The 17,809-nt window shown below is 38.0% G+C and overlaps 1 protein-coding gene across 2 annotated transcripts in view; it reads left to right on the top strand.

Annotated features, from left to right (window-relative positions):
• FANCI (FA complementation group I) overlaps positions 1-17,809 on the top strand; it is an 80,563-nt gene that overhangs the window by 21,965 nt on the left and 40,789 nt on the right. For both annotated transcript variants that reach the window (XM_078078890.1, XM_078078891.1), the window contains exons 7-14: positions 849-890; positions 1,266-1,389; positions 1,891-1,976; positions 3,550-3,676; positions 6,816-6,905; positions 8,147-8,283; positions 14,404-14,584; positions 16,069-16,156. In XM_078078890.1, the coding sequence (XP_077935016.1) occupies positions 849-890; positions 1,266-1,389; positions 1,891-1,976; positions 3,550-3,676; positions 6,816-6,905; positions 8,147-8,283; positions 14,404-14,584; positions 16,069-16,156 (875 nt within the window). The remainder of the gene's footprint in view (positions 1-848; positions 891-1,265; positions 1,390-1,890; positions 1,977-3,549; positions 3,677-6,815; positions 6,906-8,146; positions 8,284-14,403; positions 14,585-16,068; positions 16,157-17,809) is intronic.

Raw genomic sequence — 17,809 nt, 5'->3', positions numbered from 1 at the left:
TCGGGCTCCTTGCTCAGCGGGGAGCCTGCTTCTCCCTCTGCCTCTGCCTCTCCGCCTGCTTGTGCTCTCTCTCTCTCTCTGACAAATAAATAAAATCTTAAAAAAAAAAAAAAAAAAGATTTTATTTTTAAGTAATCTCTATACCCAACATGGGGGTCAAACTCAACCCTGAGATCAAGAATCACATGCTCCTCCGACTGATCCAGCCAGGCACCCCTCATTTGTTTTTAATACACTGAAGAGTTTATTCCATACACATTGTAATATACCTTGCATTTTTCATTTAACACATCTGTTCATGTCAGTATACACAACTCTACATCATTCTTTTTAATAGTTCCGTACTGTTCTGTTATAAATGGCTAATCTCCAGTTGTTAAGAGTGGTGTTTTTTTTTCCCAATAAATAATATATGGTTATTTGGTTTTTTGCTGTCATAAAAAGTGTTGCAATGAACATCCTTATGTATCTAGGTGACTTTTTATAAGCATGTACTTGGGATATATTTCTAATACTGTAGAAATTAGGGGGGTTTCTGGTTATGTGCATTTTTAAACTTGATAAGTATTGCCAGCTTGTCTTTCCAGAAGGTTTATACCAGTATACTCTCTAAAATAGTATGTGGAGAGCATTTGTTTCCCAAAATTCCCAGCATTGAATATCATCAGACTTTGATTTTTGCAGTTTTATAGGTTAAGAGCTGTTATTTCATTGATTCTTTGATCTTGTTTTCCAGTGGTACCAAATCAAACTTGAAATGGCCTTAATTTTTTCCCTCCTTATTAATTTTACAAAGTAATACGCAAATAAGTTAAATTGAGATATTCTTTGTCCTTTTCTTTAACCAGATGGGATCGGCAATATGTAATCCAACTCACCTCCATGTTCAAGTAAGCATCATTATTCCCTTTCCTCGTTTTACCCTGCTATGTGAACTTGCCTGCTAGAAATTGAAATTTAGCAAGCTCAAACGCTACTGTCCTCCAAGTAAGAGTATTGGTGCCTCTCTTTTCTGTTATAGGATTTTCTCCCCTCCTTTTTACTTTAATTGCTTATTTAAACTATAACTATGAACTATATTTAAACTGTATTATTTAAACTATAACTATATAAACTATGATTTTTTTCCAATATGACTTTGCTTATGTAAGGCTTTGGCCCCCTTTAAGGTTCTCTGTTAGATAAAAACCAAAGAGGCACTTATAATATTCTAATATCTCCCGAATTAGACCATAGCTCTGGCCTTGAGAGTCTTTGATTCACAGGGATGTCCCTCTGACTGCGGAAGAGGTGGAATTTGTGGTGGAAAAAGTGTTGAGGATGTTCTCCAAGTTGAATCTTCAAGAAATACCACCTCTGGTCTATCAGCTTCTGGTTCTCTCCTCAAAGGTATTAAAAAAAAAAAAAAAAAAAAAAAAAAATATATATATATATATATATATATGTATATTTTAAACTTCAGTGGAATGATCAGTTAGGACCATTCAGCTTATTCATACTCTTGATTTACATACTAGGGCATAGATGCTTTCATTTCATGTCTGATGATATGATGGATAAAAGGGTCATACTCTTCAGCCAAGGAAAGCATACATGACTCTTGTACTCCCACAGCCTGTGGGGGGGGGGGCGTGGGGGGGGAAGCAGAAGGGATAAAGATCTCACAAAAGGGTGGACTATCAGTCCCTTAACTTAAGTCTGACACTAAGATGCATTTCAAACCCAATCTCAACATGAAAAAGTGTTCTGTAAAGGCTTAGTGTGGCTTTAGGTTGTAATTTACCTATTTAGGTTCCTATTTGAGAATCCTCTAAGCTGAAAAGTACTTTAAGTTCAACTTGGTGATCTTGATCTTTATGGGGAGACCTTACCTATTTTGTATTTTTTCAGGGAAACAGGAGGAGAGCTTTGGAAGGAATCATAACTTTCTTCAACGAGCTAGATAAGCATCACAATGAGGAACAGAGTGGTGATGAGTGAGTAATACAGTACAGAAATAAAATCATTTTGACAGATGTATCTTCTTACGTGTGTTTTACTTCCTTGTTAGTTAACCTTTCAGTCCCTGCCTTCACCTTAGCACAGAACTTCCGTAGTCCTCTCTGAGCTGCTCAGTACTAAAGCATCCTCTTCACCTCCCTCATTTGTAGCTCTCCAGGAGAATAGCCATAATTGTTGTGTAAGGTGTGAGTTTATAAGCTGTTTATGAAGTGTCTACTCTGTGCCAGGAACTCTTTGGCCCTGGGACTATAGTGATGAACCAGTCAGACAAGGTCCCTGCTCTCAGAGTTTAAATACTGGTGAGAAGAGAACAGAAAATAAATAAGAAAAATATTAGAAAGTGCTATGCAGATAACTCAAATAATGTGATAGTGACAGTGTAGCTACTTTAGAGTGGGTGGTCAAGGAAAACCTCTTAGAGACAGTGCTACTTTAACTAAAGCCTGAATGGTAAGAACTACTATATGCAGATCAGGGAAAAGAACATTCTCAGTTAGTGGAATAGTTAGTACGAATGCAGGACACAGCTTGGCATGTCTGAAAAAGATTTTTTCTAAAGCAAGTATGTGTAGAGTGTTTACCTGTGCCAGGTGCTGTTCTAAGCACGTAAACCTCACAACTACCCTATTTTGCCTCTACTTTATGCATGTGGAAACTGAGGCACAGAGAAATTAAGGAATATCCCAAGGTTATAGAGCAGTGGAGCTGAGATTTCAATCAGGGCAGCTTGGCTGCAGGGCTCATGCTGTTAATCTGATTGCAGCCTACCACTTCTGTAGGGTAGCTTTTTGTTATGTGGCTTGAGCAATTGATTAGTAGGTGGTCTTATATACTGAATTAGGAAAGACTGATAGAAAAGCAGGTGTAGGACAAAATAAGCTCAGTTTTAACCATGTTAAGTTTGAGAGGTATATTAGCATCCCATATGGAGGTATTAAGCAGACAGTCTAGAGCTAGAGGGAGAGGTCAGGACTGGAGATAAGAGATTGGAAAGAACTAAAACCATGGGACTGGATAGGGAATCCTAGGGAAATTGTGAAGAAAAAGAAACCCAAGACTGAGCTTAGAGGCATTCCACCATTTAAAGGGAGGATGAGCCAGCCCTCCCCCCCCAAAAAAGAAAGAAAAATTGGAGAAGATTTCAGTGACAGTGTCTCAGAAGAGAAGAGAGTGTTTCAAGAAGGAAGTGGTCAATTGTGTCATATCTGCTGGGTATTAAGGTGGGACTTGATTATTGGTTTTGGCAACATAGAGGTCATTTGTAACCCTTGGAAGAATAGTCAAATGGCATTGAGGGGAGTGGGTAGGGAGGAGACAGAAGCCTGGTTGAATTGGATTTAACTGAGAACATGTAAAGAAGTGGAATTGATGATAATAGACAATTCATGCTTTCAGGAAGTTTTGTTACAAAGAAGCAAGGAATGAGGCAGTAGAATTTACACTTCCTGCCTCCAGTGATGGTATGAGTTCAGCTTGAGTTCATCTGAGTATCTGCACTCTTGTCTCTTGCTCAAACTGTAGCTCATACCTTTCTGTTGAATCTTGTAGGCTGTTGGATCTTGTTACCGTGCCATCAGGTGAACTACGTCATGTGGAAGGCACCATTATTCTACACATCGTGTTTGCCATCAAACTGGACTGTGAACTAGGCAGAGAACTCCTGAAACACCTAAAGGTAGCCCCGGACTCCTACGGTGACCCAGGAGCTCTTTATGAAACGGGTGTTTCGACTCAGGCCTCTCTGATGCCCGTTAATGACAGGAGATGGAGGGGAAGCATTGTACAGTGGCCCTAGATCTAGAGGATGCCTTTTACTTTGAAAGTAGAAAATACATGTCACCACATTCTTAAGCAAGTTCCGTTCTAAAACCATGCTTAAATGTTTGGGTGTTTAAAAAGAAAAAAAAGACGAGGACTGTTCAGGAAACTTAACATTTAATCATAACTCCATCATCTGTTTCTGACCTCTGTTTCTCCATTTAAGAATTGGCATAGTGCCTATTTCTAGTAGTATATTACGGAGTTTTGTGAAACTAAGTCATTCATCATTAAATATTTGTGAAGTAGTAAGATTAAAATTAGAAGTGTTTTGAGCTCTTTTAAAGAACAGTATTGTACAGATAAAGGACTGTTTTTTCTTTTGGTCAAGACAGTGACCATCATTTTTCTTCATTTGCAAAGATCTGTGTTTCCTTTTGTAATTAGAAAATAATCCGTGGGCCCATAATTTAGATCATGTGAAAATCCTTTTCCTCAGCAACCTTTCACACAGTGGTTTTCATTTTCCCATCTACTGACTATTCTTAGCCTTAATCAGTAACTATACTGGGAGTTGCAAAATGGTAGAACTAAAATAAAAAATTTTTAAGTCTATTATTCCTTCTACATTATTATTAGCTGGCTTCTGTAAAAAAAGCCTCCCCCTCCTATTTTTTTGAATATTGTTATGCACCAACTAACCTTTTTTAATTCCTTAATTCATTATTCGTTACTCCAAATGACCCATATTTGGCCACTTGGATCCTTCGAGTTGGCTCTTGTGTCCTTCTGACATGACCCTTTGAACACTGCTATCCAAGGCTCTCCTTGTACTTGGTTTGCCCCATATGGATACCATTTCTCCAAGGAGCCCTGGGTCCCTTTTGTAGGAAAGGATATTTAAAGATCATGATGTGGAGCTCGACTTTAAAGCTTCTTGATCTCCTCTGTATCTGTTCAGTCTTCTTTTTATTTAGGTTTATAGTAACTACATTATTGATCTTTTCAAAGAACCAGTTTTGTATTTTTTTTTTTTAAGATTTTATTTCAGAGAGAGAGAGCCTACGTGCTCAAAAGCATGGGGGAGGGCAGAGAAGCCGACTCCCTGCTGAGCAGAGAGTCTGATGCGGGCTTGATCCCAGGACCCTGGGATCATGACCTGAGTTGAAGGCAGACGCTTAACGACTGAGCCACCCAGGCGCATCACCAGTTTAGTATTTTTTTAAAGATTTTATTTATTTATTTGACAGAGACACAGCAAGAGAGGGAATACAAGCAGGGGGGGTGGGAGAGGGAGAAGCAGGCTTCCTGCAGAGCAGGGAACCCAATTCGGGGCTGGATCCCAGGACCCTGGGACCATGACCTGAGCCGAAGGCAGATGCTTAACAACTGAGCCACCCAGGCGCCCTCAGTTTGGTATATCTTGATCTATTCCACTGTATTATTTTTGTTTGTTGGTTTTTTTTTTTAATTTATTGTCTTTTGGGTATCATTTCTTTTAGGCCTCAAAGACCTATTTTTTAAACTTTATTGAGATATAATTTTTTTTATTTAAATTCAATTCAGTTAACATATAGTGTATTATTAGTTTCAGAGGTAGAATTTAGTGATTCATCAGTTGCATATGACACCCAGTGCTCATTACATCAACTGCCCTCCTTAATGCCCATCACCCGGTTACCCCATCCCCCCACCCACTTCCCCTCCAGCATCATTTGTTTCCTAGAGTTAAGAGTCTCTTATGGTTTGCCTCCCTCTCTGTTTTCATCTTATTTTATTTTTCCTTCCCTTCCCTTATGTTCACTGTTTTGTTTCTTAAATTCCATATATGAGTGAAATCATACGGTGTTTGTCTTTCTCTGAGATAAAATTTACATAACATAAAATTCATCCATTTTAAGTTTACAGTTGAGTGATTTTTCATAAGTTTACCTCATTGTGCAACCATCACCATAATCCAGGTTTAGAACATTTTCATCACCCTGTAAAATCCCTCATGCCCATTTATAGTAAATTCACATTCCCAGGCCCATACCACCACTCATCTACTGTCTCTATAGATTTACCTTTGCTAGACAGTTCATATAAATGGAATTATACAATATGTGATCTTTTGTGTATGGCTTCTTTCATTTAGCATGATGTTTTCAAAGTTATCCATGTGTTGTAGCCCATGTCAGTATTTCATTCTTTTTTATTGTTTAATAGTATTCCACTGTGTGGATCTATCAGTTGGTTTAGCTGTTCACCAGTTGATGGACATTTGAATTGTTTCCACTTGGGGGCTATTATGAATAATACTGTTATGAACATTCACTTGCAGGTCTTTGTGTGGACATATTTTTCACTTCTCTTAGATAGATACCTACAAGTGGAATTTCTGGGTTATGTGATAAATGTATATTTACATTTTTAAGAAACTACCAAAGTGGCTACATCATTTTACGTTCCCACCAGCACTGCATGAGGGTTCGTTTCTCTACATCCTCGCCAACATTTGTTATTGTCCGTCTTTTTTATCATAGCTGTTTCAGCGTGTTTGAAATAGTATTTCACTGAGGTTTTGCTTTGCAGTCCCTTAATGATTGATAATTGAGCACTTTTTCATGTGCTGATTAGCTGTTCTGATATCTTCTCTGGGGAAATGTCTCTTTAAATCTTCTGCCCTTTTTTTGATTGCATGTCTTACTGAGTTTTAGGAATTCTTTATATATTCTGAGTATAAGTCCTTTATCATGTATATAATTAGCAAGTATTTCTTCCAGTCTGTGGCTAATCTTTCTATCTTCTTAATGGTGTCTTTTGAAGCACAAATGTTTGAATTTTTATGAAGTCCAATTTATCAATTTTTTCTTGTATAAATTATGGTTTTGGTATTATATCTGAGTAATCTTTGCCTCATCCAAGGTTTTAAAGATTTTCCAATATGTTTTATGTTTAAGTTTTATAGTTTTAGGTCTTAAGTTTAAGTTTTGATCCATTTAAGGACCTGTTTTCAATAGGTTATGTTATACTTTTAAGATGTAAATAATGACTCCTTTTTGGTTTCTCTGTAGGCCGGACAGCAAGATTTCAGTAATAACATATGTCCCTTCAGCATTGCCCTCCTGCTCTCTGTAACAAGAATACAAAGATTTGAGGAACAGGTATTTATTAACGACTTTTTGGTTCTGTAGTTGATAAAGAGCACAAGAGCCCTTTTTTAGCCCATTCTGCTAGCAGGAAATTCCTCTGTAAGGCATGTAGGCCCATGCTGTTTTCTGGGGGCTGCCTGGAGACTCGTTCAGGTACTTCGTGTATGTCTTTACTTCCTGTGGTGTGGTAAGCCAGATGGTGAGTGGGAAGAAGGGTAGAAACATACCACACAGTCCAGGTGGCAAGAATGGGAAGTTTAGCTGGGAATTCACCAGCAGTTTTATTATGTTGCAGTTTTCTAAGAAATTATCCCTGAATGAGTTGAAATTAATGAGAACAATGTAGTTGTGAGGATGGAAATATAAAATCCTTTACCATTTTTTCTCATATGTGTTCCCTGATTGTGGGTAATATTAACATTGATGTTAGCCCTTTTCTTCTCTCACTCTTTTTTTTTTTTTTTTTTCCTTTTTTTAGAGAATGAGGGGGTAGGGAGAGGGAGAGAATCTTTTTTTTAAGATTTTATTTATTTGAGAGCAAGAGTGAGAAAAAGCACAAGTAGGAAGAGGGGCAGCGGGTGAGGGAGAAGCAGAATCCCCGCTGAGCAGGGAGCCCAATGGGGGCTCGATCTCAGGACCCTGGGATCATGACCTGGACCGAAGGCAGATGCTTAACTGACTGAGCCACCCAGGCGCCACAGAGCAAGAGAATCTTTTTTTTTCTTTTTCTTTTTTTTTTTTTTAAAGATTTTATTTATTTATTTGATAGAGACACAGCGAGAGAGGGAACAGAAGCAGGGGGAGTGGGAGTGGGAGAGGGAGAAGCAGGCTTCCTGCCAAGCAGGGAGCCCGATGTGGGGCTTGATCCCAGGACCCTGGAATCATGACCTGAGCCGAAGGCAGATCAGAGCAAGAGAATCTTAAGCCGACTCCATGCTGGGCATGGAGCCCGATGTGGGGCTCGATCTCACAACCCTGAGACCATGACCTGAGCCAAAATCAAGAGTTGGACACTTAACCAACTGAGCCACCCAGGCACTCCTGCCCTTTTTCTCTCTTAAGGAGTGCCTGCCTGTCTTCAAGTCTTAAGTGCCCACTGAAAGTCACGATTTTTGTATCATACTCATCTAGTAAAACAGCTGTCTTAGGAATGCGAGTGTATGGCAGCAAATAGGAACAGTTAACAGAGTTAAGATTCTGTTGCATGGGCTATCATTTTTTGCTTCATTTTCCTGTTTCTTTCGTTATATTAGGTGTTTGACCTTTTAAAAGCTTCAGTTGTAAAAAGCTTTAAGGATCTTCAGCTTCTCCAAGGCTCAAAATTTCTTCAGAATCTAGTCCCTCATAGGTCTTGTGTTTCAACCATGATCTTGGAAGTCGTAAAGAATAGGTGAGTTCTTAAAAAAAAAAAAAAAAGAATAGGTGAGTTCACGAATCAAACCCCAGTAGGTTCATAAATTATTTAGTGTTAGAAAATGCAGTGTGATGCCATACTTGGGGCTCATCAGAAAATTGATGACTATGGCTGTTGACTTCGCATATCGCTGTTTAATCCCTTGAAATTGGTCACACGAGCTTTTCCTATATCGAAAAATCCTTAAATCCCAAGGCTTGATTTCTTGGCCACCTTGATAGCAAGAATACAAAACTAAAGTGGGTGCCTTTGATCCTATCATGATATTATACCTTTCTTGGCCTGAGTCTTCATTGACTTTTTAGGTGAGTAAAAAAACGTTAAAAGTTTTATTTACTTTTAACTGTTGAAGTTTGGGGCTGATGGATAAAATTGAATCAGCAGTTTTAGACAAATCCATTTTATTTTTAATTTTTAAAATATTTTATTTATTTATTTGAGAGAGAGCACGAGTGGGGGAGAATGGCAGAGGGGGAGAAGCAGATTCCATGCCAAGCAGGGAGTCTGATGCAGGGCTTGATCCCAGGACCCTGAGATCATGACCTGAGCCGAAGGCAGATGCTCAACTGACTGAGCCACCCAGGCGCCCCTAGAAAAACCCATTTTAAACCAAATTGAAAAGATTGGTAACCACACTGGTTTTTATTTTAATTTCAAGTTACACATTAGCTGTTGTAACCGTCTTTACTGTGTCATGTTTGCTTTGTGGATTAAATGTTTTAAAGCTTTATAATTTAAGCCATAATTTGATGTAAATCTCATTCCACGTCCTGGAATTCTGACTTAGATTGAATTTACATGAGGTTGACACATAAGGCAAATTTCAGACTAGAATCCTTTGTTTCTGAGTGGTTTACCCATTGATAGGCTTTAAAGCTCCTTTATCTCCTCTGTATCTGGTTATTCTTTTTTCCTGAGGTTTATAGTTGTATCTCCTGTATTTTCCCAACCCAATGTCTTCAGTTTGGACTAAAGATACAGGCATATTAGCTAGCCAGGAAATTCATGGAAAGCTGCCTTTCTGGAAGTCCCAGTCAGCCAAAGGACCTGGAGTCCTGTCTCCGTCTGTAATTAGGGTGGAGTGGGCTGTTAACACCAGGTAGGACCAAAACCTCAGCAGGGAGGGATTTGGAGAATATTACTAGACTCCCTAAAATAACCAACTGGTTAGTTATACATGCTTTCCCTAGTCAGTTAACCTCTAAATAATTTTATGTTGTATGTGATTAAACTTTTGGACCCCACTTACCACATTTTAATGGTATTTTATTGTATTTAGACTTAGACTTGCCTGTTAGTGTGTAGAGTTAATTTAGTAACGTTGATTTTTCACATTTCTGCTGTAACACAGTATATTCCTGAAAAACCTTCTGTTTTTTAAAATCAACACTCTAAAAATGACAGTATTTGTGGGGAAGATAGGGCTGAGAAGACTTATAATATATTTGACATTATAACCAGAGCATTGAGATTATTTTTAATTGAGATATAACTGACATATAGCATTATATTAGTTTTAGGTGTACAACATAATGATTCAATGTTTGTATCATAAAATGATCACCACAGTAAGTCTAGTTAATATCCAATGTGTTTTTTTCAAGTATAATCGACATGCAATGTTATATTAGTTTCAGGTGTACAGCATATTGATTTGACAATTATGCACATTGCTCAGTGCTCACCATGATAATTCTATTCACCATCTGTCACCATACAACATTATTATTATAGACTATTCCCTGTACTACTCTTTTCATCTCTGTGACTTACTTATTTTATAACTGGAATTTCCTCTTTTTTTTTTTTTTTTTAAGATTTTATTTATTTATTTGACAGAGAGATAGAGAGAGAGAACAAGTAGGCAGAGAGGCAGGTGGAGGGAGAGAGAGAAGCAGGCTCCCCGCTGAGCTGGGAGCCTGATGCGGGGCTCGATCCCAGGACCCTGGGATCATGACCTGAGCCGAAGGCAGCTGCTTAACCAACTGAGCCACCCAGGCGCCCCTGGAATTTCCTCTTAATCTCCTTTATCTGTTTCTCCATAGCCAAGATATGAAAGCAACCCAAGTGTCCATCAATAGAAGAATGGATAAAGAAGATATGATACATACACACACACACTAAAATATCACTCAGCCATAAAAAAGAATGACATTTGATATGTTCTTTTTGCATATATTCTTTTTTTTTTTCCTAAGATTTATTTATTTTAGAGAGCACATGAGGGGGAGAGAGAGAAAGTCTTTTTTGTTGTTGTTCTGTTTCGCTTTGAGGGACAGAAACTGTTAAGAAAACTCCACACTGGGGCGCCTGGGTGGCTCAGTCGTTAAGCGTCTGCCTTCGGCTCAGGTCATGATCCCAGCGTCCTGGGATCGAGCCCCGCATCAGGCTCCCTGCTCCGCAGGAAGCCTGCTTCTCTCTCTCATGCTCCCCCTGCTTGTGTTTCCTCTCTCGCTGTGTCTCTCCCTGTCAAATAAATAAAATCTTTAAAAAAAAAAAAAAAAAGAAAACTCCACACTGAGTGTGGAGCCTGACTCGGGGCTTGATATCACGACCTAAGCCAAAACCAAGAGCTAGAAGCTTAACTGACTGAGCCACCCAGGCGCCCCTCCCAGATATTCTTAATATAAAAGTTCTGCTACAGTAAATATGGGACTTTACCTTAAACAAGTTGTGGTAACCTGGAAAGGCACAGTACGGGAGTATTGAAGCTGAATTCTGGAGACTAGAACCAAATGCACAAATATTGGGGAGAACCACACAATAAACACTTCAAAGATATCAGTTTGCATGTGGCCTAAGCCAAAAGGAAGAAAATAGGCTGGGGCGCCTGGGTGGCTCACTCGGTTAAGCGTCTGCCTTCAGCTTGGGTCATGATCCCGGGTCCTGGGATTGAGGCCCCACCTCAGGCTCCCTGCTCAGCAGGGAGTCTGCTTCTTCTCCCTCTGCCTCTCCCCTGGCTTGTGTACTCGTTCTCAAATAAATAAATAAAATCTTACAAAAGAAAACAACAGGCTGAAGGGCATCATGATCAGTAGTACTATATTCCTCTGTGGTTTGCTGTGTTCAGTTCTGTTGATATACTTTGTCTTTACCTGCAGATACTTCGAGGTCCAAAACGTTAAATGTGCTAGGAAAAAATCACTTGTGAACCAGTTCAACTTCCAGGTTATATTTACTCCCCCAGTTAACAATCATGTCTGAGCTCTTTCCTGTAACTGTTACAGGTAGACATTTTCTAGCAAATGGACTGTCTCCTTTCTCCAAGATTAGAACCTTACTACACATATTATTTCTCCACTTCCTTCTTGCTAAGATTGTTATTAACAGTTATTTAGATTTTGTAGTAAATTTTACTGTTTCTTTGTTTATCTTTTGAATTTGGAAATATGCCATTAGTATATAATTTTTACTATAATCCTTTCTGATATGGTTTATGGATAGTAAACTTTCTGAGTCTTGTCATATCTGGAAATGTCTTGATTTGCCCTCCCTCTGAACAGTAGTTTGACCAGGTAAAAATTTTAAGTTTATAATCATTTTCCATTGTCTTTGCATCTAGAATTACTGGTGAAAAGGCTGATGATTATCTGATTCTTTGTACTGTTGTAGATAATCTGTTATTTTCTTCATGGGAACTTGTAAGACTTCCTTTCTATTTTTGATGTTCTGAAATTTAACACAATTTATATAAGTTCCTTTTTAATTCATTCCTGGTTGATACCTGGTGTGCGTTTTCATCTTAAGGATTCGTGTCTTTCTAAACTCTGTTTTTCTCCTTATTTTCTTTAATTAATCCCTTCCTTTTTTATCTCCATTCTCTCCTATTAGCTGTTGGAATATTTTTGTATCCCGTGTCTCTTAATTTTTCATTCAAGCTTTTCTTTTTTTTTTTTTTTTTTTAAAGATTTTATTTATTTATTTGACACAGAGAGACCCAGTGAGAGAGGGAACACAAGCAGGGGGAGTGGGAGAGGGAGAAGCAGGCTTCCCGCGGAGCAGGGAGTCCGATGCGGGGCTCGATCCCAGGACCCTGGGACCATGACCCGAGCCGAAGGCAGACGCTTGACGACTGAGCCACCCAGGCGCCCCTCTTTCAAGCTTTTCATACTTTTGTCTTTTTATGTGAAATTCTACAAAAATCCCTTAGTTCTTTTATTTCATTAATTTGTTCTTCAGTCCTGTTTATTTTACTCTTAGGTTTATCTATTGACTTTCACACTCCAGAAATCATGTTTTTCATTTCTAAAATTCTAGTTGGTTCTTTTTTCATAAGTCTGTTTTTTGTTTCATGCTGTAATATTCTCATTTAAGGATATTTATTAGACTTTCTAAATCTACTTCTTTGTGTTCCATTAACCTTTTTCCTCAGGTATTCTCTTCATTGAGTTTTGTTGCTTCTCTTTCAAGGTGGTCTTTTTTCTTATATTTGGTGATTATTGGCTGTCTCCTTGTTATTGCTGGTGTTCCCCGTTAGTTTGTCTGAGAGTCCCATATTGTTGCATAGTTTGCCTCTGATGTGAAGGTAGTGGTAGGATATGCCAAGGGCTGACCTCCCTCATTGTCCAGCATGTTGCCAGACTCAGAGTGCTTCTCTGCGCCTGAGGCCCACGCTCCTCTACTCACAGATCCCACCTAAGGACAGCCTCATTGTTACTCATTTCTTCCCATAAACTGGGGGTGCAATGGGCTGTTGGAGAAGAAGGTAGAGAAGGATGCTGTGTACCTAACTGTTCATACTGGGGAATTCCAGCCAGTAATCACACAGGTGGCCCCAGAGTCCCTTCCAGTTCCCAGCTTATCTGCCTTTGGTATCTGCTTTTGGAGCCACCCCTTCATTTTGCACTCTGTGGTCTGTGGCTTCATCTTTCATTCTTGTGTTACATTTCTTTCACTTTTTAAGGATTCTTTATAATTTCTATTCAGTCAAAAACACCTCTTATTTTTCCACATTATCATGGATTGTACAAGTGCACTGTATATAGGCGTACACGTACAGATGTGTGTATGTTTTCCGTCATTTGTAGGTTTTGGGGGTGAGAAGAATAGAGCATGTGCTCAGTCTGTTATCTTGATCCCAGATCTCCAAAGTGTGAATATTATTAAAATCTGTTGGAATGTTATGAGAATCTGTTCACAACTGTCTCCTTTATTCTTTAATGCTGTATTATAATTTGTTGCTCTTTAGCAGGTAGAAATAATGATACAGAGGTTATTATAAGCATATCATTTCCTCTACTGTGGGTAACATTAAATGGTATAAAATCACCAAGGATTGGGCGCCTGGGTGGCTCAGTTGGTTAAGCGACTGCCTTCGGCTCAGGTCATGATCCTGGAGTCCCGGGATTGAGTCCCACGTTGCGCTCCCTGCTGAGCAGGGGGTCTGCTTCTCCTTCTGACCCTCTTCCCTCTCGTGCTCTCTGTCTCTCATTCTCTCTCAAATAAATAAATAAAATCTTTAAAAAAATAAATAAAATCACCAAGGATTCTACTGCTGTGCAAGAGGTTATTTGTAGGTTTGGCTCATGCTTTTGGAACCAAATCATGCATTGATTCGTACTATAAATGTGAATATGATATAAATATAAATATGTGGATATATAAATTTGAATATAAATATTCCCGCTGTAAACATTTTTACCTTCTAAATGTTAGTCGTGTGTAAGGCTGTATGAGTAAAAATATGACTACAAGATGGTCTCTACCATGGAGAAATTCATTCTGGGGAGGGAGGCAAACTTGTGTGTATAGATTATAAGTGTTGTTAGTGTCATGGGGGAAATAAAAGAAGCAACAATTAGCTTCCAGTCATGAAATCTTGAATGGAAATGTGTAATGGTCAGTACATTGAGATATTCCAGCTTCATCTGTATGTTTTTGAATATTCTGTAGTTTCTGGATTTTTCCCAGTGTTCTGTCAGTGGAAATACAGGAATTCAGAATTCTGACAGGTAAGGATGCATGAAAAGAAAAGGTTCATGTGAAGAATGTTGGTGATCCAGGTCAAATTTGGGAAATGTGTAAACATGACAATGAGTATAAAGGTAAGGTATCTTCCTAAGTTTTTCTTTTTAACTAAGCTTTGTTTTCTTGCAGTGTTCATAGTTGGGATCATGTTACTCAGGGTCTGGTGGAACTTGGCTTCATTTTAATGGATTCATATGGGCCAAAGAAGATTCTTGATGGAAAAACTATTGAAACCGGCTCAGGTCTTTCAAAAATACCAAACCAGCATGCATGTAAGCTGGGTGCTAATATCCTGTTGGAAACTTTTAAGGTGAGTCTCTAGTTTGGCAACCATTCCCTAATTTGGTAAAATTGTATTATAAACAAGGCATGACATTTGCTTGGGAGCTTGGAGGACAAGGCAATTTGAGTATGCAGCAGTTTCCAGGAACAGAGGTTGGGATAGTAATTGAAACTACTACAACAAGTAATTGATGGAATATTTGCTTTTTCGTCCTTTATTTATATGAGGTTTTTATTTATTTTAATTTCTCCTTTTTCTGTTCCTTAGAAGTTTGAATATAAATTAGCTTTTCATGATTTACTCTTCTTCCTCCAGTAGTAAATAATTTTTGATCATTTTCTGTTTTGGGCCATGCTTTTGGATGCTATTATACAAAAAATAATCTTTTAGATTCTTTTTAGATAATGTAGAACTGTAGAACATCAAGCTTGAAGAATCATGCTTATCAGTTCATTGTTTTTGAAGAAACCAAAATAGTTCTTACATTTTTAAATTCATTACCATATAACGACTGTCATCTCAATCTTAATTTCTGAAACAGCTTTCAAAAACGCATTTCCTTTCAATTAAAACAAAAGCTAGGTTATGTCTGAGGCTAAACAACTTTGCTAATGATTCCTCTATGTCATTTTCTTGACATTGAATTAATGTAGCTACACGCCAAAAGTGTCTGCTGAAAATGTTATTTGGAGGCTAATTTGAATGTAAATCTAGTGTTCTGATCCAGAATTGTCAAGTGAATGTGTATAATACTCCTTGAGAGTTGTCTGTTAGATGATATAAATGACCCTTTTTAATAGTAATCTGATTAAAAGAGTGAGAGATTTTAATATTTTTTGTTTTAAGATTAATGCTTTTTTAAAACTAGTGAGGTTCTCTTTGGTTTCACAAAGATGTTGTCTTTGTTAAGGCATCTATAAAGCATATAATTTACTACTAATCTAGTGTTAGTCTGAGGTCTGAAAGAAATTAGTCTGTACCTTAAAGTAATCAAGTTGAGGTAAGAATTTTAATGAAAATTTGAGTGAAAATTCAAAACATCTTTTTTTTTTTTTTTTTTTTTTAGGTGACTACTGTGCTTCCAGAAACTGAGGAAGGGTTTGGTGAAGATTTTTCAGATTTCCAGAAATTTTCATGGGCTTTTAAATTTTCAGATGAAAGTCATACATAGCATACTGTCAGAAATAAGGGTTTTGGCATGTAATGGATACCTAAGTAGAATTATTCCTGTTTGATGCTGAACCTAACACATAGTAGTACTTTCACGTGAGCTCTCTTGTAGGCTAATAAACATGGTAGTTTGCCCTGCTAATGAATCTTCTGAGCACAGAATAAGGATAGAATTGAGTGATTCTGTCTTTCCAGACGATTCACAGTATATTTGTCTTTGAAATAAACAGTCAAGTTTTACCCATATCCAAACTGTTCCTCATTCTGCCTAACATGAATTGGTGCAGCTGTAAGCTGAAGGTCACCATGGAATATTTTATTGACTGTTCTGTTCTTTTTAGATCCATGAGATGATCAGACAAGAAATTCTGGAGCAAGTACTCAACAGGGTTGTTACCAGAGCATCCTCTCCCATCAGTCATTTCTTAGGTATTGAACTGTGAAAGGGTGAAAAGGTGTGAAAGTTCTAAGGAATATTTTCATGTAAATATCATACTGTTTTGGTCCTGGAATTTTTTTTTTTTTTTTAATGTGGCGCTTGAACTCAGATGCTGAGATCAAGACCTGAGTGGGGATCAAGAGTCAGACACTTAACTGACTGAGCCACCCAGGTGCCCTGGTCCTGGAAGAAAATTTTTAATGATGCAGTACTTTAATGCAATATCTTTGATTATGATGTCAATGAGACATAAGTCCATTTACATCGTGGCCGTCAAGAAGGAAAGGAGCATATGTAACTAATGAGTAAAACTTCTGTCTTGCATCAGCTCTCTCTCTTCTGTTTTACTGTTTCTGTAGTGAGTGTTGTACTTATGCTGCAACTCATTGACCACCCATCTCCTTAACCCTTGACGTTCTAGCTTCAGTACTCCTCTCTTTGTATTTTAATACATATTTTCTAATGCCAAATCCACTGGTCTTTTCTTAGCCACCGACTTTCCTAATTTCTGTATCATTCAACACCGTTTACAATTCCCCTGAAACTTTCTTAGATAGGTTCTCTGGTAACTAACAGTTTGCTTCGTATCGTGCGTGTGATCAGTTCTTCTCTTCCGCCTTTAGTGGTTCCTTTTCTTCTAACCTTAAGCATCAGGATTCTGCAAAGTTCAGTCCTTGACACTCTATTCTACTTTTTTTCCTTCTTTCCAGCTTTATTGAAGTATAATTGAAGTACAGTAATCTCTACATATTTAAAGTCTTAAGAGTTTGATGACTTTTAACATGTGTACAGCTGTGAAACCATCTACACAATGAAGATGAACTATCACCCACAGATGTTTCCTGGTGCCTCTTTGTAATTCTTTCCTCCGTCCCACTCTTGCTCCCCACCGCCTGTCTCCAGATCAGTCTGCTTTCTGTCTATAAATTAAATGCCATTTTTCAAATTTTATGTAAATGGAATCCTACTGTATGCACTCCTTTTTTTGTCTGACTTCTTTCACTTAGAATAATTTTTCCATGGTTGTTGCATGGATCAGTAGTTGGTCCCTTTTTATTAGTAGTAGTAATACCTGGTGAGAACATGACCTCAGTTTATTCATTTGCCTGTGGACAGGTTATGTAGGTTGTTTCTGTTTTGGGGCTATTATGAATAAAGCTGCTATGAACATTCATGTTTAAGTCTTTCTGAGGAAATACGCTTTCATTTCTCTTGGGAAAATACCTGGTAGTGGAATGGGTGCATCATATGGTAGATCTATGTTTAATAGTTTAAGAAACTGCCAGACTGTTTTCCAAAGTGGTTGTACCATTTTACATTTCTACCAACAGTGTTGCTCGTCACTCCACATTGTGGCCAATACTAGGTATGGTTAGTCTTTTTAATTTTAGTCATTCTGATAGGTGCATGATAGTATCTCATTGTGGTTTTCAAATGTCTGTTGAAATCTTTTGTCCATTTTTAAAAATTGAGTTGTTTGCCCCCTTATTACTGAGTTGTAAAAGTTCTTTATATATTCTAAACACAAATCCTTTGTCAGATATGTGGGGTTTTTTTTTTAAGATTATTTATTTATTTATTAGAACACAGAGGGAGAGTCAGAGGGAGAAGCAGACTCCCTGCCGAGTGGAGAGCCCAACGTG

Source organism: Halichoerus grypus, chromosome 8, assembly GCF_964656455.1.
Source record: "Halichoerus grypus chromosome 8, mHalGry1.hap1.1, whole genome shotgun sequence".
In the NCBI taxonomy this organism is placed as follows: domain Eukaryota; kingdom Metazoa; phylum Chordata; class Mammalia; order Carnivora; family Phocidae; genus Halichoerus; species Halichoerus grypus.
This window is presented reverse-complemented; position numbering and strand designations above follow the sequence as displayed.